This window comes from Bombina bombina, chromosome 1 (assembly GCF_027579735.1).
Source record: "Bombina bombina isolate aBomBom1 chromosome 1, aBomBom1.pri, whole genome shotgun sequence".
In the NCBI taxonomy this organism is placed as follows: Eukaryota; Metazoa; Chordata; class Amphibia; order Anura; family Bombinatoridae; genus Bombina; species Bombina bombina.
Window position 1 is genome coordinate 559,935,787 of NC_069499.1, and position 27,748 is coordinate 559,963,534.

The following is a 27,748-nucleotide window of genomic DNA, read 5'->3' on the forward strand; positions in this document are numbered from 1 at the left end:
CTACTAAATATTGATGCAATATTTCTGTTGGCGTGCTCAAATTTATGCACCTGTCTAATTTAGTTTTGATGCATATTGCACATTTTCTTTTAATCCAATAAACCTCATTTCATTACTGAAATATTACTGTGTCTTTCAGTTATTTGATAGATCAAAATGAAATTGCTGATCCAAACACCCAATCCTATATTATAAAAGGCCAAGTGTGTTTGTCTGAAGCCGTCATGCGCAGTAGAGACAAACACACTTGGCCTTAGATTGACCTCCTCGCACGCGCACCCTCAGCGCACAGAGACCTCGCACGCGCACCCACACACACCTCGCATGCGCACCTCCGTATAGACCTCGCACGCGCACCCACAGTAAACAGCAGCGCGAGACAGCACCGGCGCGAGTAGTCGTGTGAGGATCAGTTAACAAGCGTCAGAGCGCCAGGCTGTCACAAGGAGGCGCGAGGCTTTAAAAAGAGCGCAACGCTCCGCTATACCTCATAACCTCACACATGAATTGAAAGCTCAGACCTCAACGCTCCGCTATACCTCATTGAAAGCTCAGACCTCACACATATAACTGCTGGCCTCAGAGCGCAACGCTCCGCTATACCTCATAACCTCACACATGAATTGAAAGCTCAGACCTCACAATAACAACGCTCCGCTATACCTCATAACCTCACACATCAATTGAAAGCTGAGACCTCACACATATAACTGCTGGCCTCACACATGAATTGAAAGCTCACTGATATAGAAAAGAAATATAAAAAGAGAGGGGGGAGAGAGACAGAAAAAGAGAGGGGGGAGAGAGTCAGCAAAAGAGAGGGGGGAGAGAGACAGCAACAGAGAGAGAGGGGGAGAGAGACAGCAACAGAGAGGGGGGAGAGAGACAGCAAAAGAGAGGGGGGAGAGAGACAGCAAAAGAGAGAGGGGGAGAGAGACAGCAAAAGAGAGAGGGGGAGAGAGACAGCAAAAGAGAGGGGGAGAGAGACAGCAAAAGAGAGGGGGAGAGAGTGCAAAAGAGAGAGGGCAGAAGAGCGCAAAAGAGAGGGGGAAGAGAGAGCGCAAAAGAGAGGGGGAGAGAGAGCGCAAAAGAAAGGGTAGGAGAGAGAGCGCCAAAGAGAGGAGAGAGAGCACAAAAGAGAGAGGGGAGAGCGCAAAAGAGAGGGGAGAGCGCAAAAGAGATGGGGAGAGAGAGAGCGCAAAAGAGAAGGGGGGGAGAGAGAGAGCGCAAAAGAGAGGGGGAGAGAGAGCGCAAAAGAGAGGGGGAGAGAGAGAGCGCAAAAGAGAGGGGGAGAGAGAGAGCGCAAAAGAGAGGGGGAGAGAGCGCAAAAGAGTAGGGGGGAGAGAAAGAGCTCAAAAGAGATGGGGAGAGAGCTCAAAAGAGCGTCAGGCTGTCACGAGGAGGCGCGAGGCTTTAAAAAGAGCGCAACGCTCCGCTATACCTCATAACCTCACACATGAATTGAAAGCTCAGACCTCAACGCTCCGCTATACCTCATTGAAAGCTCAGACCTCACACATATAACTGCTGGCCTCAGAGTGCAACGCTCCGCTATACCTCATAACCTCACACATGAATTGAAAGCTCAGACCTCATAATAACAACGCTCCGCTATACCTCATAACCTCACACATCAATTGAAAGCTCAGACCTCACACATATAACTGCTGGCCTCACACATGAATTGAAAGCTCACTGATATAGAAAAGAAATATAAAAAGAGAGGGGGGAGAGAGACAGCAAAAGAGAGGGGGGAGAGAGTCAGCAAAAGAGAGGGGGGAGAGAGACAGCAACAGAGAGAGAGGGGGAGAGAGACAGCAACAGAGAGAGGGGGAGAGAGACAGCAAAAGAGAGAGGGGGGAGAGAGACAGCAAAAGAGAGGGGGGAGAGAGACAGCAAAAGAGAGAGGGGGAGAGAGACAGCAAAAGAGAGAGGGGGAGAGAGACAGCAAAAAAGAGAGGGGGAGAGAGACAGCAAAAGAGAGGGGGAGAGAGTGCAAAAGAGAGAGGGCGGAAGAGCGCAAAAGAGAGGGGGAAGAGAGAGCGCAAAAGAGAGGGGGAGAGAGAGCGCAAAAGAAAGGGTAGGAGAGAGAGCGGCAAAGAGAGGAGAGAGAGCACAAAAGAGAGGGAGAGAGCGCAAAAGAGAGGGGAGAGAGAGGGGGGAGAGCGCAAAAGAGATGGGGAGAGAGAGAGCGCAAAAGAGAAGGGGGAGAGAGAGAGCGCAAAAGAGAGGGGGAGAGAGAGCGCAAAAGAGAGGGGGAGAGAGAGAGCGCAAAAGAGAGGGGGAGAGAGAGAGCGCAAAAGAGTAGGGGAGAGAGCGCAAAAGAGTAGGGGGGAGAGAAAGAGCTCAAAAGAGATGGGGAGAGAGTTCAAAAGAGAGGGGGGAGAGAGCGCAAAAGAGAGGGGGGAGAAAGAGCGCAAAAGAGAGAGGGGGAGAGAGAGAGAGAGCGCAAAAGAGAGGGGGAAAGAGAGCTCAAAAGAGAGGGGGGAGAGAGAGAGCAAAAGAGAGGGGGAGGGAGAGAGCGCAAGAGGTGGGACCGCTGTACTGCAAAAAATGGCCCGTGTGAACGGGCTTTAGGACTAGTTATTTATAAATGAAAATGATGGAAATTGTCAGGGGTGCCTAAACTTTTGCATGCAACTGTATATAGATTATATATATATATATACACACCCATACACACATACAGTATATTTATGTTTAAATATGTGTACATATGTATTTATATGTGTATTTCTTTATTTACAGATATATAAACACATAAATACATATGTTCACATATATAGACATTTATACAAGTGTATTGGAGCCCTCAGTTAAGTAGATGAAAAAATGTAAAAAACATATTTATGCAATATTCATATTTAATAAAGTGTTATACTATATTTTTACTGTAAAAGATTCACATTACATTGTTATGCACATAGGAGAATATGTTATATTATATATATATATATATATATATATATGTATATATATATATATATGTATGTATAGATATACATTGTACCAAAATACAATTTTACACACACACACACACACACACACACATATATATATATATATATATATTATAATCAAAAACAAAGAGGATAAGTGGCAAATAAGATATTCTTCAGGTGATCAATTTGTCTAAACGTAGGACACATGAACGTTCTTAAAAAAGGACTTTCTTTTTGTCCGACAAGTTGTCTTGATAAATTTGAATTTCTTAAAGACCTTCATAAATTTGCTAGTCGAGTGGTTCTCTCGCAAATGTTTAAACAAAACTAAAAATGTAATTGATGATGTTCATTTGACTACTGAAGACAGATTGGCGCTACAAGATTTGGAATGTTTGTATAATGTATCAGGGTCTGAGAAACATGACCCAATTCAATCAAGTAGTCAGACGACAGTTAGGATCACATCAGATTTCAAAAAGAAATCTACCTTTATGACCCAACTTTCCACCTTGCCCCGTTAATCTCTTTGTAAAAATGGTATAAAGAGATATTCAAAATTTGCTATATACAGGTATAGTGAATGACAAGCTTGATAAAAAAGAAAGAAAGGCACTTGATGAACTCATTAATGCTCCAAATGTGGTCATCAAGTCTGCCGATAAGGGCGGTAATATTGTTCTCTGGGATGAAACAATGTATATGCTTGAAGTTAAAAGACAACTTCTTGATAAAAAAACAATATAAAAGAATGCTTTCTAATCCTATTCCATCCCTGAAGTCTGAGCTGTTTAGGATCCTTAATGATGCAAAAGGGGAAGGTCTAATAACGTTCAGAGAATTAAAATATTTATATGTTGAACATCCGGTAATGCCTGTTTTTTACTGCATTCCAAAAGTGCACAAAAACCTAAGTAACCCTTTGGGACACCCTATTATAGCGGGCATAGGGAGTTTGTCAGAGAATATTGGAAATTACATAGATTATTTTCTTCAGCCCTTCGTGTCTTCTCTCCCCTCATTTGTTCTTGACACTCCAGATTTACTAAGAAAAATGAATGACTTGTCTTTCTGATGATGCTATTTTTGCCATTAGATGTGGAGAGCGTGTACTCTTCCATTCCTCAGAAATTGGCATAAAAGCCTGTGAGGAATATCCGTCTAGTAGAAGTCAGATGTATGATGAACATATTAAATTTGTCATTAGGCTGTTACGTTTCATTCTTGAAAATGTGTTCCTTTTTGATTATAAGATTTTTAAGCAATTGAGAGGAACGGATATGGGGGCCACTTGTGCTCCCACGTATGCATGTCTTCATCTGGGGAAATGGACACGGTTTATCAAAATAAACTATTTGATGACCATGTTCATTTCTGGCTGAGGTATGTGGACAATATCCTTCTCGTCTGGGAAGACAACCTTGACCTTTTACATACTTTTGTCCAAGAACTAAATCTGAATGAGTCCAATATGTATTTCCTTGATGTAAATATAAGAAAAGAAAAACAAGCTCTTGTTACTGAAAACTACAGGAAAGACACTGCCACTAACAGTCTCTTGCTGGCATCTAGCCATCACCCTACACATATGATGAAAGGTATTCCTAAGGGACAATTTTTACGACTACGTCGTAACTGTTCTTCCAAGGAAAAATATGACAAACATGCCAAGGCTATGCAGGAGAGGTTTATGGATAGAGGATGGTCAAATAAAAGTGTTATAAGAGAGAGAATTGAGGCTAGAAAACAAGATAGAGACGCCTTGCTCTTTAATAAAAAGGAAACTTCACAATCCCCTATAGGAGTAATCACTAACTATAATTGCCATTGGAGCAGTATAAATATGATTTTAAAAATGATTGGCCCAATTTAACCAGTGACACTAATATTACCCAAGAAGTAGGTGAATATCCTAATCTTACGGCTCAAGAGCTATCTCCTTATAGGTAACTTCCCATGTGGAAAATGTGTCACTTGCACGTTTATGAAAAGAACAAAATTCTTTTCAGGAAATAGTCAAAGAGATTTTCGGATAAAACATTTTTCAACTGTAACTCAGGTGGAGTAGTCTATCTTCTTGAATGTTCTTGCCCCCAATTTTATGTTGGCAAAACTAAGCGAATTTTCAAGGACAGAATAAAAGAACACAGAGATTATATAAAAAACAAGATACAATCAATCAGTGTGGCAAGACATTTTCAAGCAAAACATAATAGTGATTCTGAATGCCTAAAATTCACAGGCATAGACAAAGGTCTTCTCCATGGCAGAGGAGGAGACCAAGATACAAGCCTTGTACAAAAAGAATGTAAATGGTTGTATTCTCTTAGAACTTTAGCACCTAAGGGTATGAATGAAAAACTTGACATGGCCAGCTTCATGGGATAATTTTGTGTTCTATATGCTTTCCATTTCGTCTCCTTCTTGTCCATGTCACTCACTGATTAATAGAAAATTTTAATTTTTTTCCCTTTTCACTTTTACAACACTTTGATATTTTCTGGTGTTCTTATGCTCCTACTATTTTGCTGGCATTGTGAACGGCACTGTAACTAAAAAAGTTTCAAATGGTTCTGACATAAACCTGTATATATTGTATTTAAATGACCTGTTGAATGCAACACTGTATATATCTTTCACCCATCCCATGGGCAGAGCCTAGATGAGTACTTAATCTCCAACATAGGATGTACCAATTAGCCATGAAGAAGCCCCGTCTACCAAGAGATGCAGGAGGTGAAACGCACGTAGGCATTGGTTGCTAGTGCCACGTGACCACGCCCATCACATCAGAGCAAGTGTTGTTACAAGCCGCGGATGTTTGGTGGCGAATTTGAAGCAGGCAAGATTCAGAGATCTCAGCAGCCGAGTGCTATGCTTGGAGACAAGCTGGAGCCACGGATGTGTGGCAGTAACATTTGAGCAGGCATTGTTTTGAAGCCCGGATAACCGTGAGTTAGGCTTGGAGTAGAGCAGGATTCCTTTTTAATTCAAATTCAGATAAGTCTGGTTTACCTCCCTTTGTAAAGTGTCACATCAGGATTTGGAGTTCTATATATACCGTGACTGTGTTTGTTCCCGTATACCGCACTGTGGAGGGTCAATCATTGCTGGTGACCTTTTTACGAGGAACTTCCACAGCCTTTCTATGCATGAACTCGCTATCATACAGCTATGTATTTCTGCTTGATGTTTGCTTAACCCTGCCTATGCTATTGGCTGCTATGTAACACTATTACTATGTTTAAGTCTGCATGCACTCTAGGTTATTGAGACCCATTTAGAATCCTATTTGTGAACCTGTCCAGGTCTTGTCTACTGGCTTTTGCCAAGGTGGTTCTGTGTGCAGCTGTGGTGTAGTGGTATCGTTGTATCCTGTTGATTTCTTGCTTCTGATGTGTATCACTTTATGGGCCCTTGCTAGTCATGTGACATGTGACATAGCTATTGTTTTAATATGTTGTATTAATTTTACACTATTTTTGTATATGCTCCTAACTATTTTGGTGATGTAGCTAAGGTATACTGCCTACTTTATGCCTAGATTTGTAGGCGCAGAATAAATATGCCGTTTTCACAATATGAGTGCTTTGTTCCCTATCTTTTGTAGGAGCATTTATCATGATGTGTCCTGTTTCTTTTCTTATAGTCTATCGACTATTATATATACAGTATATATATATATATATATATATATATATATAAAGTCACAGCAGAGCGCACTCTCACCTCATGTCCAGCTATCGGGGTGCAAGCAAGCAGAATTATATGTCCATAATCAGCATGCGCCCACTGGATTTTATAAAAACCTGCTTTTATTGGCACACAAAAAACAATCCGTGATGTTTAGTCTGATGAAGGGATAAGATCCACGAAACGTCACAGAATGTTTTTTGGGTGCCAATAAAAGCACTTTTTCATAAAATCCGTTGAGTGCATGCTGATTACCAGGGTGCAAGCAAGCAGAATTATATGTCCATAATCAGCATGCACTCACTGGATTTTTATAAGAACATGCTTTTATTGGCACACAAAAAACAATCCATGACGTTTAGTCTGATGAAGGGATAAGATCCACGAAACGTCACAGATTGTTTTTTGGGTGCCAATAAAACATAATTTATGTAAGAACTTACCTGATAAATTCATTTCTTTCATATTAGCAAGAGTCCATGAGCTAGTGACGTATGGGATATACATTCCTACCAGGAGGGGCAAAGTTTCCCAAACCTCAAAATGCCTATAAATACACCCCTCACCACACCCACAATTCAGTTTAACGAATAGCCAAGAAGTGGGGTGATAAAAAAGTGCGAAAGCATATAAAATAAGGAAATGGAATAATTGTGCTTTATACAAAATCATAACCACCACAAAAAAAGGGCGGGCCTCATGGACTCTTGCTAATATGAAAGAAATGAATTTATCAGGTAAGTTCTTACATAAATTATGTTTTCTTTCATGTAATTAGCAAGAGTCCATGAGCTAGTGACGTATGGGATAATGACTACCCAAGATGTGGATCTTTCCACACAAGAGTCACTAGAGAGGGAGGGATAAAATAAAGACAGCCAATTCCTGCTGAAAATAATCCACACCCAAAATAAAGTTTAACGAAAAACATAAGCAGAAGATTCAAACTGAAACCGCTGCCTGAAGTACTTTTCTACCAAAAACTGCTTCAGAAGAAGAAAATACATCAAAATGGTAGAATTTAGTAAAAGTATGCAAAGAGGACCAAGTTGCTGCTTTGCAGATCTGGTCAACCGAAGCTTCATTCCTAAACGCCCAGGAAGTAGATACTGACCTAGTAGAATGAGCTGTAAGTCTCTGAGGCGGAATTTTACCCGACTCAACATAGGCAAGATGAATTAAAGATTTCAACCAAGATGCCAAAGAAATGGCAGAAGCTTTCTGGCCTTTCCTAGAACCGGAAAAGATAACAAATAGACTAGAAGTCTTACGGAAAGATTTCGTAGCTTCAACATAATATTTCAAAGCTCTAACAACATCCAAAGAATGCAACGATTTCTCCTTAGAATTCTTAGGATTAGGACATAATGAAGGAACCACAATTTCTCTACTAATGTTGTTGGAATTCACAACTTTAGGTAAAAATTCAAAAGAAGTTCGCAACACCGCCTTATCCTGATGAAAAATCAGAAAAGGAGACTCACAAGAAAGAGCAGATAATTCAGAAACTCTTCTAGCAGAAGAGATGGCCAAAAGGAACAAAACTTTCCAAGGAAAGTAATTTAATGTCCAATGAATGCATAGGTTCAAACGGAGGAGCTTGAAGAGCTCCCAGAACCAAATTCAAACTCCAAGGAGGAGAAATTGACTTAATGACAGGTTTTATACGAACCAAAGCTTGTACAAAACAATGAATATCAGGAAGAATAGCAATCTTTCTGTGAAAAAGAACAGAAAGAGCAGAGATTTGTCCTTTCAAAGAACTTGCGGACAAACCCTTATCTAAACCATCCTGAAGAAACTGTAAAATTCTCGGTATTCTAAAAGAATGCCAAGAAAAATGATGAGAAAGACACCAAGAAATATAAGTCTTCCAGACTCTATAATATATCTCTCGAGATACAGATTTACGAGCCTGTAACATAGTATTAATCACGGAGTCAGAGAAACCTCTTTGACCAAGAATCAAGCGTTCAATCTCCATACCTTTAAATTTAAGGATTTCAGATCCTGATGGAAAAAAGGGCCTTGTGACAGAAGGTCTGGTCTTAACGGAAGAGTCCACGGTTGGCAAGAGGCCATCCGGACAAGATCCGCATACCAAAACCTGTGAGGCCATGCCGGAGCTACCAGCAGAACAAACGAGCATTCCTTCAGAATCTTGGAGATTACTCTTGGAAGAAGAACTAGAGGCGGAAAGATATAGGCAGGATGATACTTCCAAGGAAGTGATAATGCATCCACTGCCTCCGCCTGAGGATCCCGGGATCTGGACAGATACCTGGGAAGTTTCTTGTTTAGATGGGACGCCATCAGATCTATTTCTGGAAGTTCCCACATTTGAACAATCTGAAGAAATACCTCTGGGTGAAGAGACCATTCGCCCGGATGCAACGTTTGGCGACTGAGATAATCCGCTTCCCAATTGTCTACACCTGGGATATGAACCGCAGAGATTAGACAGGAGCTGGATTCCGCCCAAACCAAGATTCGAGATACTTCTTTCATAGCCAGAGGACTGTGAGTCCCTCCTTGATGATTGATGTATGCCACAGTTGTGACATTGTCTGTCTGAAAACAAATGAACGATTCTCTCTTCAGAAGAGGCCAAAACTGAAGAGCTCTGAAAATTGCACGGAGTTCCAAAATATTGATCGGTAATCTCACCTCCTGAGATTCCCAAACTCCTTGTGCCGTCAGAGATCCCCACACAGCTCCCCAACCTGTGAGACTTGCATCTGTTGAAATTACAGTCCAGGTCGGAAGCACAAAAGAAGCCCCCTGAATTAAACGATGGTGATCTGTCCACCATGTTAGAGAGTGTCGAACAATCGGTTTTAAAGATATTAATTGAGATATCTTCGTGTAATCCTTGCACCATTGCTTCAGCATACAGAGCTGAAGAGGTCGCATGTGAAAACGAGCAAAGGGGATCGCGTCCGATGCAGCAGTCATAAGACCTAGAATTTCCATGCATAAGGCTACCGAAGGGAATGATTGTGACTGAAGGTTTCGACAAGCTGTAATCAACTTTAGACGTCTCTTGTCTGTTAAAGACAGAGTCATGGACACTGAATCCATCTGGAAACCCAGAAAGGTTACCCTTGTCTGAGGAATCAAAGAACTTTTTGGTAAATTGATCCTCCAACCATGATCTTGAAGAAACAACACAAGTCGATTCGTATGAGATTCTGCTAAATGTAAAGACTGAGCAAGTACCAAGATATCGTCCAAATAAGGAAATACCACAATACCCTGTTCTCTGATTACAGACAGCAGGGCACCGAGAACCTTTGTAAAAATTCTTGGAGCTGTAGCTAGGCCAAACGGCAGAGCCACAAATTGGTAATGCTTGTCCAGAAACGAGAATCTTCAGGAACTGATAATGATCTGGATGAATCGGAATATGCAGATATGCATCCTGTAAATCTATCGTGGACATATAATTCCCTTGCTGAACAAAAGGTAAGATAGTCCTTACAGTTACCATCTTGAACGTTGGTATCCTTACATAACGATTCAATATTTTTAGATCCAGAACTGGTCTGAAAGAATTCTCCTTCTTTGGTACAATGAAGAGATTTGAATAAAACCCCATCCCCTGTTCCGGAACTGGAACTGGCATAATTACTCCAGTCAACTCTAGATCTGAAACACATTTCAGAAATGCTTGAGCTTTTACTGGATTTACTGGGACACGGGAAAGAAAAAATCTCTTTGCAGGAGGTCTCAACTTGAAACCAATTCTGTACCCTTCTGAAACAATGCTCTGAATCCAAAGATTGTGAACAGAATTGATCCAAATTTCCTTGAAAAAACGTAACCTGCCCCCTACCAGCTGAGCTGGAATGAGGGCCGCACCTTCATGTGGACTTAGAAGCAGGCTTTGCCTTTCTAGCTGGCTTGGATTTATTCCAGACTGGAGATGGTCTCCAAACTGAAACTGCTCCTGAGGATGAAGGATCAGGCTTTTGTTCTTTGTTGAAACGAAAGGAACGAAAACGATTATTAGCCCTGTTTTTACCTTTAGATTTTTTATCCTGTGGTAAAAAAGTTCCTTTCCCACCAGTAACAGTTGAAATAATGGAATCCAACTGAGAACCAAATAATTTGTTACCCTGGAAAGAAATGGAAAGTAAAGTTGATTTAGAAGCCATATCAGCATTCCAAGTTTTAAGCCATAAAGCTCTTCTAGCTAAAATAGCTAGAGACATAAACCTGACATCAACTCTGATAATATCAAAAATGGCATCACAGATAAAATTATTAGCATGCTGAAGAAGAATAATAATATCATGAGAATCACGATGTGTTACTTGTTGCGCTAAAGTTTCCAACCAAAAAGTTGAAGCTGCAGCAACATCAGCCAAAGATATAGCAGGTCTAAGAAGATTACCTGAACACAGATAAGCTTTTCTTAGAAAGGACTCAATTTTCCTATCTAGAGGATCCTTAAACGAAGTACCATCTGACGTAGGAATAGTAGTACGTTTAGCAAGGGTAGAAATAGCCCCATCAACTTTAGGGATCTTGTCCCAAAATTCTAATCTGTCAGACGGCACAGGATATAATTGCTTAAAACGTTTAGAAGGAGTAAATGAATTACCCAAATTATCCCATTCTTTGGAAATTACTGCAGAAATAGCATTAGGAACAGGAAAAACTTCTGGAATAACCACAGGAGCTTTAAATACCTTATCTAAACGTTTAGAATTAGTATCAAGAGGACCAGAATCCTCTATTTCTAAAGCAATTAGAACTTCTTTAAGTAAAGAACGAATAAATTCCATTTTAAATAAATATGAAGATTTATCAGCATCAACCTCAGAGACAGAATCCTCTGAACCAGAGGAGTCATCAGAATCAGAATGATGATGTTCATTTAAAAATTCATCTGTAGGGAGAGAAGTTTTAAAAGATTTTTTACGTTTACTAGAAGGAGAAATAACAGACATAGCCTTCTTTATGGATTCAGAAACAAAATCTCTTATATTATCAGGAACATTCTGCACCTTAGATGTTGAGGGAACTGCAACAGGCAATGGTACTTTACTAAAGGAAATATTATCTGCTTTAACAAGTTTGTCATGACAATCAATACAAACAACAGCTGGAGAAATAGCTACCAAAAGTTTACAGCAGATACACTTAGCTTTGGTAGATTCAGCACTTGACAGCGATTTTCCTGTAGTATCTTCTGGCTCAGATGCAACGTGAGACATCTTGCAATATGTAAGAGAAAAAACAACATATAAAGCAAAATTGATCAAATTCCTTAAATGACAGTTTCAGGAATGGGAAAGAATGCCAAAGAACAAGCTTCTAGCAACCAGAAGCAATAAAAAATGAGACTTAAATAATGTGGAGACAAAAGTGACGCCCATATTTTTTAGCGCCAAATAAGACGCCCACATTATTTGGCGCCTAAATGCTTTTTGGCGCCAAAAATGACGCCACATCCGGAACGCCGACATTTTTGGCGCGAAATAACGTCAAAGAATGACGCAACTTCCGGCGACACGTATGACGCCGGAAACGGAAATAGAATTTTTGCGCCAAAAAAGTCCGCGCCAAGAATGACGCAATAAAATGAAGCATTTTCAGCCCCCGCGAGCCTAACAGCCCACAGGGAAAAAGTCAAATTTTAAGGTAAGAAAAAATGGTCAAATCAAAATGCATTATCCCAAATATGAAACTGACTGTCTGAAAATAAGGAAAGTTGAACATTCTGAGTCAAGGCAAATAAATGTTTGAATACATATATTTAGAACTTTATAAACAAAGTGCCCAACCATAGCTTGGAGTGTCACAGAAAATAAGACTTACTTACCCCAGGACACTCATCTACATATAGCAGATAGCCAAACCAGTACTGAAACGAGAATCAGCAGAGGTAATGGTATATATAAGAGTATATCGTCGATCTGAAAAGGGAGGTAAGAGATGAATCTCTACGACCGATAACAGAGAACCTATGAAATAGACCCCTTAGAAGGAGATCACTGCATTCAAATAGGCAATACTCTCCTCACATCCCTCTGACATTCACTGCACGCTGAGAGGAAAACCGGGCTCCAACTTGCTGCGGAGCGCATATCAACGTAGAATCTAGCACAAACTTACTTCACCACCTCCATCGGAGGCAAAGTTTGTAAAACTGAATTGTGGGTGTGGTGAGGGGTGTATTTATAGGCATTTTGAGGTTTGGGAAACTTTGCCCCTCCTGGTAGGAATGTATATCCCATACGTCACTAGCTCATGGACTCTTGCTAATTACATGAAAGAAAAGCACTTTTTCATAAACTCCGGTGAGTGCATGCTGATTATGGACATATATATATATATATATATATATATATATATATACACATGTATTTATGAATAAATAGAACATATTCTGCTATGTGAAGAACATTGGAATGTGAAATATTCATATTTTCATGTCGGGTTAGTGCACTTGAGAATATGCAATATGGTTTGCGCGTGAGTAGGGTTTCTGTTGACTCCTATAGGGGAATAGGTTATCGCACGATATTCTAAGTTCAGCTTTTTACGCTCGTCGGATTAGCATGTGAGCAAAAACTGTTTACTTTCAACTTGTAATACGAGCGCAACCAGACGCGTGCAAAAAGCTTATTTCTAGTCCAGTTAAAGGGACAGTCAAGTCCAAACAAAAACTTTCATGATTCAAATAGGGCATGTCATTTAAAACAACTTTCCAATTTACTTTTATCACTAATTTTGCTTTGTTCTCTTGGTATTCTTAATTGAAAGCTAAACCTAGGAGGGTTTTATGCTAATTTCTTAGACCTTGAAGGCGGCCACCTCTAATCTGAATGCATTTTGACCGTTTCTTACCACAAGAGGGCGTTAGTTCATGTGTTTCATATAGATAACATTGAGCTCACACACACGTGACATTACCAAGGAGTGAGCAATGATTGGCTAAATTGCAAGTCTGTCAAAAGAACTGAAATAAGGGGTCAGTTTGCAGAGGCATAGATACAAGGTAAATACAGAAGAAAAACATGTATTATTTTAACAGTGTTGGTTATGCAAAACTGTGGAATAGGTAATAAAGGGATTATCTATATTTTTAAACAACAAAAATTCTGGTGTTGACTGTCCGTTTAACGCTTGAGCAGGAATGTTAAATAGCGCTCTACGAATGGGGCACTGCAAAAATAGATTTGCAGAGTTACAGATGCAGAGAACATCGGACAGCGGTGGTGCCGATCGTAGGTGGGTGGGAGGATAAGGAGGGAGGCGGGTGGACGGCCCATCGCTGGAGGAGGCGGGAGAAAGGCGGGAGTGGGTGGGACCGCTCAGCCATGCGACATTGAATTTAAAAAAAAATGCGTATTTGAGGGGAAGGAGGGAGGAGGGGCAATGAGGGGGATCTCATGTGGGATCCATTAATGGAAAGCGTTCTGGGAGGGTGGTAGGGTATTGGGGGGGGGGGGGCAGCTACACTACAGAAAAAAATGGTCATATATATATATATATATATATATATATATATATTTTTTTTTATTTTTTTTTAAATAGCCAAATTTGCAGCAAACTTGGTACTGGCAGACAGCTGCCAGTACCTAAGATGGCTTTAAATAGGTAGAGGGGTGAGGGTTAGAGAGCTTTTTGGGGGGGATCAGGGAGGTTGAGGGGTTAGGGGGGAACCTGCACTGCAGCAAATATATATATATAAAATTATAAAAGGCTTTCATTTTCATACTGGCAGACTTTCTGGCGGTGACAATTGTGAGGTGGGGGAGGGAAGAGAGCTGTTTGAGGGGGGTCAGGGAGGGATCCGGGGATGGGATGTGTCAGGTGGGATGCTGATCTCTACACTAAAGCTAAAATGAACCATACAAGCTACCTAATTAAACCCTTCACTTCAGGGCATAATACAAGTGTGGTGCACAGCAGCATTTAGCGGCCTTCTAAATAATTTCAGTGAGAAACCTAAAATTGTGAAAAAGTTAACTTTAAATGGTGGCATGAAATATACCAAAATGGGCCTAGATCAATACTTTTGGTTGTCTACTAAAAATAAATATATAGTTTTGATAGGTAAATATTAAAAAAACCCATCTATTTCTGTTTAAATGTAGTGATGGCAAAAATGCTAAAAATGCTCTGGTCTTTGGGGAAGTTTTTGTCTGAAATGCCCGGCCCTAAAGGGGTTAATGTCCCTGCTAAAAAAATGGCTATTATAGAGAAGTAAAAATCACATAAAACATGCAGTTTGTGATTAAAGATATTTTTTCTTTGTTGTACTGCAAAAGATGATTTTAAAATGTATCTTAATATGTTTAATTGGTGGTTTTTATATGCAAAATGTTGAAAGTTTTCTGTTTCTCTAAAGGACCGTGCAGGTGGCAGGCAAGAGCTGAAATAAACAAGATTTTGTTAAATTGATTACTACCTACAGTATGTTAAAGGGACTACGTACTAAGTACTATGAATCTTGTTTCCCCTTAATGTGTTCCAAATGACTTGTTATATCTACTTTAAGTATGGGAAATAGTTCCTTTGTGTTTGTTTTTGAAATAGTTTGTTTTGCTCATTAAAACCATCACCTGTTGTTTTTATGGACATGGACATATCTATGTCTGCAGATTAATTAAAGGAACATCCCGGTCAAAAATAAAATACACATAGATGAATTACATATTTGAATCTAAACATATTTGCATTATACATGTATTGGCAGAAATGCTTCTAGTAAAAGTTATCACTGTTTTAGTGTTCACATTTTTCTCTGCAAGTGCATAAACATAGTTAGATACTCAGTGCATCAGTTTTTTTAATACAGCAGCTGCTAAGAGCATTAGTGGGATATGTATCATATCAGCAATTAACAAATTTAGTAATTACCAGATGGTACAAGCTCCTTAGGCTCTATGAGCAAGTGATTTATTTAAAATGCTGGTGCACAGTGTATACTTAAATACACTTTTGAAACAGCTATAGATTTTATTAGAAGCATTTTTGCTAATACATGTATATTACAAAAATGCTTCTATTTAAAACTGAAATGCATCTGTGTGGATTTCAATTTTGACTGGAATGTCCCTGTAATGCTATTGTCCCCAGCTATTTCAAATAACAAAATAAAGGTAAAGGAGCTGTTTGCAAACAATTAAATACACTCCAGCAGGTAAAATGGACCACTTGGAACACATTAAATGGGGGATTTTAGAGTACACTGTCCCTTTAAGTTTAATTTTTATTCCATTTCAATTTGTACTATTATTGTAATTTACCACTAAACAATTATGCAAAACAAAAATCCAGTTAGTTTTCTTAAAAGGATACAAAAGTTCCTTTAATGTGTCAGGTTATCGAAACACAGTAATAGTTGTTAAATGAGCATTTTGTCAAACTTGCCTCAACTTTCAAAACTGTTTAGAGCACACACCCAGCTTTAGGCACATGTACTGTAGTACCAGCTTTTCCAAGACAACAAGAGTGCATTCTTCAAAACACAAATAAACTACAGCTAGCACAAACTAGCGTCTACACCACGGAGCGTTCAAGTCTCTCATGACAGGCTCTTCCCAGTGAAGCCGCCTCTGCCACTGACATATGTTTGCTGGACACAGACAGGTTTTTCAAGGATATTGAGTCATTGTAGAAAGATTAATTTGTTGAGATGCTATTCCCTCAGCAATATCTCCTGTGTGCTGTAGTCTGGTTCCTGTTAGATGAAGTACAGTATTTCTGCTCTGTCCAAAAGCTGTTTAGATCGGCGAATCAGCAATGGCCATTGTGTGCCTCATTGTTATCTAAGAAACTGCTGCACAGTTGTCTAAGATGACTTTCACTGATATACTCTGCACGTAACCTTGGTGGTGCAGAGGGGTCAAACTGCTATAAATTCCATCAAATTTATCTTCAATGAAGAATAGCTTCCTGACCAGTGGCATTAAATGTTGTCCCTAATCATACGTTTCTGGAATCTAAGGTCATGCACACCTGCTGAGGATACTTCAACCATATTCCCTGCTGCAAGTTTAACTGAGCCATCAACCAAGACAAGTGCAGGCTTTACTTTAGACTAAGCACTAATAAAGACATATAGTTTAATCTTTTTATGCCAATCTTTTAGAAATAATGTTTCAATTGAACACACCCCTGGGCCTTTTGTTCCATTATGATAGTTTAAAACAACTTTCCTATTAGTCTTGACCAGGTGCACTATGTTAGGATGTGTGGAGAAAGGGAATCCAGCTTACTGCATTGTCTTGTGAAAATATTAGCTATGTGTGAACCCAAGAAGACACAGGTAAGCAGTGGTCATTGGTCAGAAAACCTATGGCAAACTGTTGGTACTGGCCGCCAAGTTACTATGTTGAAGTCACCACAAGAATGTTATGAAAATATTGATACATGTCATACTTTCAAAACTCTGCAGTCAAAACTCACAAGGGCTTTTGGGAATGTTCTTGGAAACAGAAAGCCTGATAGGAATGTTGCATATGTAAGATAGTCATTCCCTATGTCAAATCTGAAAAAATATTGATGAACAGTGCAATAATGGTTTTGTAGGCAACACAGTCATTTAGTAAGCATTTCATTTTTCATGTGCATGAATATTTGTTTAGGGCCAAAGGTCTAAAACAGATTAACATAAACCCCCTTTTTGGGAACCCCTTTTTGTGGGAATAGAGTCTTGTATGATATTACTGGGGTAAAAATGTTTTAATAACTTTGACAATTTAATGGAGATAAGTAAAGGCTTTTAACCTTTATTCCATTCTGCCTGAAGTTTGTATACAAAAAGCAAGAGAAATTAAAAATTCAAGCCCCTGACCAATTGCTGCAGGATACTATTCAGCATTAATGTAAAATAAATGTACTTTTGTATACAGAATAAATCTCTTACAGTCGAGATAATATGTGCAAACAAGATTAAATCAAATTCAATCTGCTGCCATGGGATATATCTTCCTCTATATCACAGGATACACAAGGGATACAAGATTTTTCTCATTCAGACAAAACACTTATTACATAATGATTCTTTTGGCACAGTCAGTATTTTTCAAGGATGGGTAAGTACTAATACTAGAGTAATAAATAAGCTTGTACTGTCACCTTACAAACCTTGTTATATTGTGTGTGCAGTTAATAAAGTATAATATTAGTTCATCCAAAAGGGGCGAGGAAAGTACATTTATGGTTTAGATGACAATAACAGGTCATGTTAATGTAAAATGTCATCAAGGTGTGAAGGGTTTTCTGGTTGCTGTGTTGCTGATTTTATGTTTAAGACACCTAGCAACCATACTAATAGGGCAACATATGTTTTGCTGTTTCCTGTGTACAACATCTTGGTTTTATTATCAAAAGACAAATCTCACCTTATCAGCAGTTACACTCTTCCTCTTTTTTGGGTCACCAGAAAGACCTGTGGGCAGAAAATGAACAAGGTTTTTCTTTTATTACTCATTTAAGCAAAGAAGCATCAATATAATTGTGTATAGCAATGCATGCTTATTACTAGAGCAAACAAATCCTAAAATGCACCATATATATATTGTTTTTTTATTTTTACTTTTTCTGTATAAATTCTTGTAGTCCATACCCTATTATTCAGCATATGGTTAACCACAATTTTATCAAGCCGTCAACCTCAAATACGCTGGAATTCCGCAGCGTATTTCTGGCGAGGCTGATTCGCCTTAGTTATCAAAGGCTCGAGACCGGCAAAAGTAGAATTTTGTGACGTAAGCTTCGATCCGCCGGACTCAGTCCGACACAGATCGATTCTTACGTCACTCCAGATGTTCCGCACACAAGTGCGGCACATTCTCACTACTTTTGCTAGTTATCAAATGACTAGCAGGTACGCTCGGCACTTTTACGGCCCAGCGTACCTGGTTTTCAAACCACCACCCCTGGAGGCGGCGGATCCCATAGGAATCAATGGGAGTCTGACCATAGCGAAAGTACAAGTTCGCTGCTGACAGACATCCCATTGATTTCTATGGGAGCTGTCTGCACCTAACACCCTAACATGTACCCCGAGTCTAAACACCACTAATCTGTCCCCCCCTACACCGCCGCAACTAAATAAAGTTATTACCCCCTAAACCGCCGCTCCCGGAGCCCACCGCAAGCTACTCTATACATATTAACCCCTAAACCGCCGCTCCCGGAGCCCACCGCAACTATAATAAATGTATTAACCCCTAAACCGCAGCTCCCTGAACCCGCCGCAACCTATATTAAATGTATTAACCCCTATCCTGCCCCCCTACACCGTCGCCACCTATAATAAATTTATTAACCCCTAATCTGCCCCCCCTACACCGTCGCCACCTATAATAAATTTATTAACCCCTAATCTGCCCCCCCTACACCGTCGCCACCTATAATAAATTTATTAACCCCTAATCTGCCCCCCCTACACCGTCGCCACCTATAATAAATGTATTAACCCCTAATCTGCCCCCCCTACACCGTCGCCACCTATAATAAATGTATTAACCCCTATCCTGCCCCCCACTACGCCACCGCCACTGTAATAAAATTATTAACCCCTAAACCTAAGTCTAACCCTAACGCCCCCCTAACTTAAATATTAATTAAATAAATCTAAATAATATTTTTATTATTAACTAAATTAATCCTATTTAAAACTAAATACTTACCTTTAAAATAAACCCTAATATAGCTACAATATAAATAATAATTATATTGTAGCTATCTTAGGATTTATTTTTATTTTACAGGTACCTTTCAATTTATTTTAACTAGGTACAATAGCTATTAAATAGTTATTAACTATTTAATAGCTTACCTAGCTAAAATAAACTGAAATTTACATGTAAAATAAATCCTAACCTAAGTTATAATTACACCTAACACTACACTATACTTTAATAAATTATTCCTATTTAAAACTAAATACTTACCTGTAAAATAAACCCTAATATAGCTACAATATAAATAATAATTATATTGTAGCTATCTTAGGATTTATATTTATTTTACAGGTAACTTTGTATTTATTTTAGCTAGTTAGAATAGTTATTAAATAGTTATTAACTATTTAATAACTACATAGCTAAAAGAAATACAAAATTACCTGTAAAATAAATCCTAACCTAAGTTACAATTAAACCTAATACTAAACTATCATTAAATTAATTAAATAAACTACCTACAAATAACTACAATTAAATACAATTACATAAACTAACTAAAGTACAAAAAATAAAAAAAGCTAAGTTACAAAAAATAAAAAAATAAGTTACAAACATTTTAAAAATATTACAACAATTTTAAGCTACTTACACCTAATCTAAGCCCCCTAATAAAATAACAAACCCCCCCAAAATAAAAAAAATGCCCTACCGTATTCTAAATTAAATAAAGTTCAAAGCTCTTTTACCTTACCAGCCCTTAAAAGGGCCATTTGTGGGGGCATGCCCCAAAAAGTTCAGCTCTTTTGCCTGTAAAAGAAAAATACAACCCCCCCCCAACATTAAAACCCACCACCCACATACCCCTAATCTAACCCAAACCCCCCTTACAAAAACCTAACACTAATCCCCTGAAGATCATCCTACCTTGAGTCGTCTTCACTCAGCCGAGCAGCGATGGAACCGAAGTGGACATCCGGAGCGGAAGAAGTTAATCCTCCAAGCGGCGCTGAAGAAATCTTCCATCCGATGAAGTCATCATCCAGGCGGCGCTGAAGAAGTCTTCGATCCGGGCGATGTCATCTTCCAAGAGGCGCTGAAGAGGTCTTCTATCCGGGCGATGTCATCTTCCAAGCCGGGTCTTGAATCTTCATCCCGCCGACGTGGAACCTCCTTCTTCACCGACTGTTCCGATCAGCCAATAGAATGCAAGCTCAATCTGATTGGCTGATTCCATCAGCCAATCAGATTTTTCCTACCTTAATTCCGATTGGCTGATAGAATCCTATCAGCCAATCGGAATTGAGGGGACGCCATCTTGGATGACGTCCCTTAAAGGAGCCTTCATTCGTCGTAGTCCGTCGGTGAAGAAGGAGGTTCCGCGTCGGCGGGAGGAAGATTCAAGACCCGGCTTGGAAGATGACATCGCCCGGATAGAAGACCTCTTCAGCGCCTCTTGGAAGATGACATCGCCCGGATCGAAGACTTTTTCAGCGCCGCCTGGATGATGACTTCATCGGATGGAAGATTTCTTCAGCGCCGCTTGGAGGATTAACTTCTTCCGCTCCGGATGTCCACTTCGGTTCCATCGCTGCTCGGCTGAGTGAAGACGACTCAAGGTAGGATGATCTTCAGGGGATTAGTGTTAGGTTTTTGTAAGGGGGGTTTGGGTTAGATTAGGGGTATGTGGGTGGTGGGTTTTAATGTTGGGGGGGGTTGTATTTTTCTTTTACAGGCAAAAGAGCTGAACTTTTTGGGGCATGCCCCCACAAATGGCCCTTTTAAGGGCTGGTAAGGTAAAAGAGCTTTGAACTTTATTTAATTTAGAATAGGGTAGGGCATTTTTTTTATTTTGGGGGGGTTTGTTATTTTATTAGGGGGCTTAGATTAGGTGTAAGTAGCTTAAAATTGTTGTAATATTTTTAAAATGTTTGTAACTTATTTTTTTATTTTTTGTAACTTAGCTTTTTTTATTTTTTATACTTTAGTTAGTTTATTTAATTGTATTTAATTGTAGTTATTTGTAGGTAGTTTATTTAATTAATTTAATGATAGTGTAGTATTAGGTTTAATTGTAACTTAGGTTAGGATTTATTTTACAGGTAATTTTGTATTTCTTTTAGCTAGGTAGTTATTAAATAGTTAATAACTATTTAATAACTATTCTAACTAGCTAAAATAAATACAAAGTTACCTGTAAAATAAATATAAATCCTAAGATAGCTACAATATAATTATTATTTATATTGTAGCTACATTAGGGTTTATTTTACAGGTAAGTATTTAGTTTTAAATAGGAATAATTTATTAAAGTATAGTGTAGTGTTAGGTGTAATTATAACTTAGGTTAGGATTTATTTTACAGGTAAATTTCAGTTTATTTTAGCTAGGTAAGCTATTAAATAGTTAATAACTATTTAATAGCTATTGTACCTAGTTAAAATAAATTGAAAGGTACCTGTAAAATAAAAATAAATCCTAAGATAGCTACAATATAATTATTATTTATATTGTAGCTATATTAGGGTTTATTTTAAAGGTAAGTATTTAGTTTTAAATAGGATTAATTTAGTTAATAATAGAAATATTATTTAGATTTATTTAATTAATATTTAAGTTAGGGGGGCGTTAGGGTTAGACTTAGGTTTAGGGGTTAATAATTTTATTACAGTGGTGGCGGTGTAGTGGGGGGCAGGATAGGGGTTAATAAATTTATTATAGGTGACGACGGTGTAGGGGGGGCAGGATAGGGGTTAATAGGTTTAATATAGGTTGCGGCGGGTTCAGGGAGCGGCGGTTTAGGGGTTAAACTATTTATTTAGTTGCGGAGAGGTGCGGGATCAGCAGGATAGGGGTTAATAACTTTATTATAGAGGGGGACGGTGTAGGGGGGGCAGGATAGGGGTTACTAGGTATACTGTAGGTGGCAGCGGTGTCCGGGAGCGGCGGTTTAGGGGTTAATACATTTATAAGAGTTGCGGCAGGGTCTAGGAGCGGCGGTTTAGGGGTTAATACATTTATAAGAGTTGGGGCAGGGTCTAGGAGCGGCGGTTTAGGGGTTAATACATTTATAAGAGTTGCGGCAGGGTCTAGGAGCGGCGGTTTAGGGGTTAGTAACTTTATTGAGTTGTGGGGGGCTCCGGGGGTGCCGGTATAGGGATAGAACAGTGTAGTTTAGTGTGGGTGCTTAGTGACAGGCTAGCAATAAAGCTGTGAAAAAGCCGAAGGGCAGCGAGATCGGATGAGTGATAACTCTCACAGTCCGCTGCTCATCGCCCCGCGGCTTTTTGACAGCTTTTTTTGATAACTTAGGCGAACGTATTCAAGGTCCGCGGCGGCGAAGGTAGGCGAGCTTAGGCGGGCGTATTGGGCGGGCGAAGTCAGAAAAGTAGACGGCTTGATAACTACCCCCCAATGGCTGGTTGTAAATTTGTTTTGCTTCTTTTTGGTGGAAACTTTATTTTGAATACATTTAGAATATTTATTTAAGGTCAGTGACAGTATCACCTTTTTTTTCCCCACAAAGCCTTGTTTCTTTTCTTTCTTTCTACACAATTTTGACAGAAGCTGTGTAAAAATATTTTCTTTAGAATTTTCTAAAATAAAAGATAGTCAGATTTTTTTTTTCTAATTTTGCTTACCAACAACAGCTTTGGCTTTGCCTTCATGGAAAGACCAAGCTAAAGCCAAGGCCTCATTAAAACAGTCTTGCTTCAACAGATGATCAACTCTCTGTAACAAAAAAAAAACATGTCATATGAGCCCTTGCATGCTATTCATTATACCTGGCTAATAAGAGTGAAGCTATACATGTTAACACAGCCCACGATGCTGAATTCCGTGCTTTCCTGGTATTATTATGGGCTAAGGTAGATCATTATCCAGTATGCTAAGCTGCATTGCAAGTTCTGGCTGCAGAGTAACTATAGAGTAAGGTAAGTCTCATACTCATGGCACAATCCATCCTAGATTAAGTAGTAAATGTGTTCAACTATTAGTAAAATGATGAATTAAGGTTTTATTTCCATAAATAAAGTTCTATTGTCAGAGACAAAATGTAGTGGCTGCCAACAGCTCACAGTTCACAATTAACCTTATGCCATGCTTAGTTAATATAGCTAAAATGATTCACAAGGCCAGCAAACCAATTTTATTAATTCTATTTATTAAAACAAAAATAAACATTCCTTAACAAAAAATATCAGATAAGCTATTGCTTAGAAAGATAACTGCTACAACAACGGACAGTCTACTCCAGAACTGTTATCGTTTAAAAAGATGAATAATCCCCTTATTACGCATTCCCCAGTGTTGCATACCCAACATGGTTATATTAATACACTTTTTTACCTCTTTGATTTCCTTGTATCTAAGCCTCTGCACACTGCCCCCTTATTTCAGTTTTTTTGATAGACTTGCATTTTAGCCAATCAATGCCCTCTCATAAGTAACTCCACGGGCATGAGCACAATGTTATCTATATGGCACACATGATCTAACACCTTCTAGCTGTGAAAAAAATGTCAAATGCATTCAGATATGGGACGGCCTTCAAGGGCCTAGAAATTAGCATGTGAGCCTACCTAGGTTTAGCTTTCAACTAAGAATACAAAGAGAACAAAGCAAATTTGATGATGAAAGTAAATTGGAAAGTTGTTTAAAATCTGAATCATGAAAGTTTAATTTTGATTAGACTGTCCCTTTAAGACTAAGAAACATGTACATTGTATCCTCAGAAAATAAGGGAATGTGTCAGTTGAAAATATAATTAATCTAATCACAGTGGACATGTGACTGCCTTTACCAAGCAATATCTGACAGTGCCATCAGAACAGTATGGCTGACTACAATTACAACATCACACAGGGCATGTGAGCTCAGTAGTCACAAAACTGTGATCCCCTTATCAAAGACAGAATTCACAGGTACAAATTAGCTCTAGGAAAGAGTGCCTTGTGTGGAAGTAAAATGCGTAAGTACATCTTTCTTCATCTCCATTTTTTTTTACTCTAAATATTTTGAGCCAATGGGTGTGACATTTGACAAGAGTAAAAGAGAAAACCACACAGTGTTGGGCATAAGAAAAGTTAGAGTAATGATGGGAACAGTAACTCACAATGGTGGGTTACTGTGTGACACTGGGACTCAGACTGAACAAGCGTGAGTATAAAGGGACATTGTACATTAGATTTTTCTTTGCATAAATGTTTTGTAGATGATCCATTTATATAGCCCATCTGGGAGTGTTTTTGTAACAATACATAGTTTTGCTTATTTTTTTTATAAAATTATTCTGATTTTGAGACTCCTAACCTAGCCCCAAAGTTTTATATGTATACTGATGTCTACAGATTCTTGTTTGTGTAATGGGTCTTTTCATATGCAGGGAAAGGGGGGAGTGTCTGCCTTTCATGCTTTCCCAGACGCTTTCAGTGGGTGTCCCAGTCCAACCTCATCAACAGTGCTAAACTGGGAGTTTCTAAGTAAGTTTTTAAAAGGTTTTATACTTGATTTTTATATCAGCATGTGTGCATATTATTCTTTATAGCAGTGTCTATTACATGCAGTTATATGAAAATTGGTGTATACGGTCCCATTACGTTTTTAGTCTGTAAAAGGAATCCTTATCCCTCAGGTAAAATGACTGAGTGCTGAGATTTGTCACATTTGAGATGTAACACAATATCTACACCAGTGTATGATGTGAGTATAGGGCTAAGGCTGACTTCTGCTTTTATACTCATGTTACATATCATTAGTTACTACCACAATAAGGACATTTATATAAACATGTTACAGGATAATGTTATCATTATGTAATACTATTCTATTTAAGGTGTAATTTAAACACACTGCTGAACACATGCACATAAGTCTTGCTGCACAATGTCTGCTTTTCTCATGCCACTGAGTTAGAACATAATTCCCCTTCCCATTTCTGCCCAACAGATCTTACCTCTCGCCAGTTTCTCAGCATCATGGCATGGACAGACTATAAGGAACAGTAAGAAAATGCGATTAGACCGGAACAGAAAGATGCTACTGAGAAAGGAAAGTATGACAACAAGAGGGGGAGAGAAAGAGAACAAGAGAGGAAGTGCTACGTCTTGCAGTAACAACCAAAGAAGCGTGAAAAGCAAACAAACAATACTTAACCCTTTTCCTGCAGTCACATTTAAGGAATGCTGGTGAAATATTATATATTTTTATTTGTGTATGTGCGCATACATGTATATGTGTATATATATATATATATATATATATATACACACACACACACAGAGAGAAGCACACTCACAGGAACGAACAACTGGCTCAATACTATTGTTCTATATAGCCTGTTCTATGGCGATTTACCACCTGGGTGCAGCTTCTATATATGTGTGTGTGTGTGTATATATATATATATATATGTATGTGTATATATATGTATATATATATATATATATATATATATATATATATATATATACACATATATATATATACATATATATATATATATACACATATATATATATACATATATATATATATATACACATATATATATATACATATATATATATATATATATATATATATATATATATATATATACACACATACAGGCATGCCTCATTTTTATTGCGCTTTGCAGATATTGCTTTTTTTTTTTTACAAATTGAAGGTTTGTGGCAACCCTGTGTCGAGCAAATCTATCAGTGCCATTTTCCCATCATATATAAAAATATAAAGGCATAAATACACATATATACACACCATCAGCAAAAATGATTACGACTCGCTGAAGTCTCTGATGATGGTTACCATTTTTTAGCAATAAAGTATTTTTTAATTAAGATATGTACATTGTTTTTTTTTAGACATAATGCTATTGCACACTTAATAAACTACAATATGGTGTAAATCTAACTTTACTATATGCACTTTATTATTGTATTCGCTTTATTGTAGTGGTCTGGAACCAAACCCATAATATCTCCGAGGTACACCTGTATATATAAGTGTGTGTGTGTGTGTGTGTGTATGTTTATATATACTGTATATATATTTTTCATTATTTAATAAATCAGATGTGTACAACATATTACACAAATTACTGTTATAAATATTAAGGTGGTAGGGAGCAGACACATTTTTGCCTTCTTGAATCCTTATTAGTGAGATACAACTATGCCAGGACTGGATTAACCACAAATAAATAGGATAACTTAAGTTATTTTCACATACCAACATATATGCAAAATCTAATTTAAAGCCCATTCTGCACACTATATTGATTTTTTAATTAGTTTTTTTTAATATCTATCTCACCATTTGCTCATATATCTATAAATATTGGACATAGAAGATATTAAAATATACTAAATGGAGTACATAGATTTATATAAAAGATAGACGTGAGTTTAATTAACCTATGCTGTAAAATGAATGCCCTTCTAGAAGACCAAGCAAGCAGGAAGTCTATTTTTACAAAGTAGTTGATAATTAAGTAACTTATCTAATATTTGAATCAACTGTGATGAAACTCAGTAATCAGAAAAAGAAAGATGAAGCCAGTCTAAGTTTATTGAAGGATTTTTATCTTGCTAGCTTCATCGTATTTTGCATTATTACGTCACTATTTTCTTTAACTCTCTCAGAAAAGAATTTGAAATACTGCACTGATCAGATGCTTGTAAAATCTTAATTCAATGTAAGCAGAAAAGCCAATAACTGTAATACAATCCTTCTAATCCCGTTCATCAGCAGTTTTTTTGGCTGCCGATCCACGTTTTTCAAGTTCTGAGTGATCAGAATCCCAGCAATAAAATCATTTCAGTATCGGGAAAAGTTCAGATCGGATCCGAGCAGAAAATGGAAAAATCCAATTCTCCCAACCACAACTTTTGCACTTTATTTTGTCAACAAAATGAACAAACCAAATTCAACACACAAGCGGTGCTGATAAAGTGAAACATGCTTGACAGTATTCAAAAATGATTTAGAAAAACAAAATGTATGCTTACCTGATAAATTTATTTCTCTTGTGGTGTATCCAGTCCACGGGTTCATCCATTACTTGCGGGATATTCTCCTTCCCAACAGGAAGTTGCAAGAAGACACCCACAGCAGAGCTGTCTATATAGCTCCTCCCCTAACTGCCACCCCCAGTCATTCGACCGAAGACAAGCAAGAAAAAACATAATTTATGCTTACCTGATAAATTTATTTCTCTTGTAGTGTATCCAGTCCACGGATCATCCATTACTTATGGGATATTAATTCCTCCCCAACAGGAAGTGCAAGAGGATTCACCCAGCAGAGCTGCTATATAGCTCCTCCCCTAACTGCCATTACCAGTCATTCGACCGAAAACATGCAGAGAAAGGAAAACCATAGGGTACAGTGGTGACTGTAGTTTAATGGAAAAATTACCTGCCTTAAAGTGACAGGGCGGGCCGTGGACTGGATACA

General features: G+C 38.4%; 1 protein-coding gene across 1 annotated transcript in view; it reads right to left on the reverse strand.

The window, feature by feature from the left end:
* VPS8 (VPS8 subunit of CORVET complex) overlaps window positions 1-27,748 on the reverse strand; it is a 478,663-nt gene that overhangs the window by 329,950 nt on the left and 120,965 nt on the right. Inside the window, 3 exon segments of the mRNA XM_053698746.1 lie at window positions 18,002-18,048; window positions 22,930-23,020; window positions 25,245-25,280. Coding sequence (XP_053554721.1) covers window positions 18,002-18,048; window positions 22,930-23,020; window positions 25,245-25,280 — 174 coding nt within the window.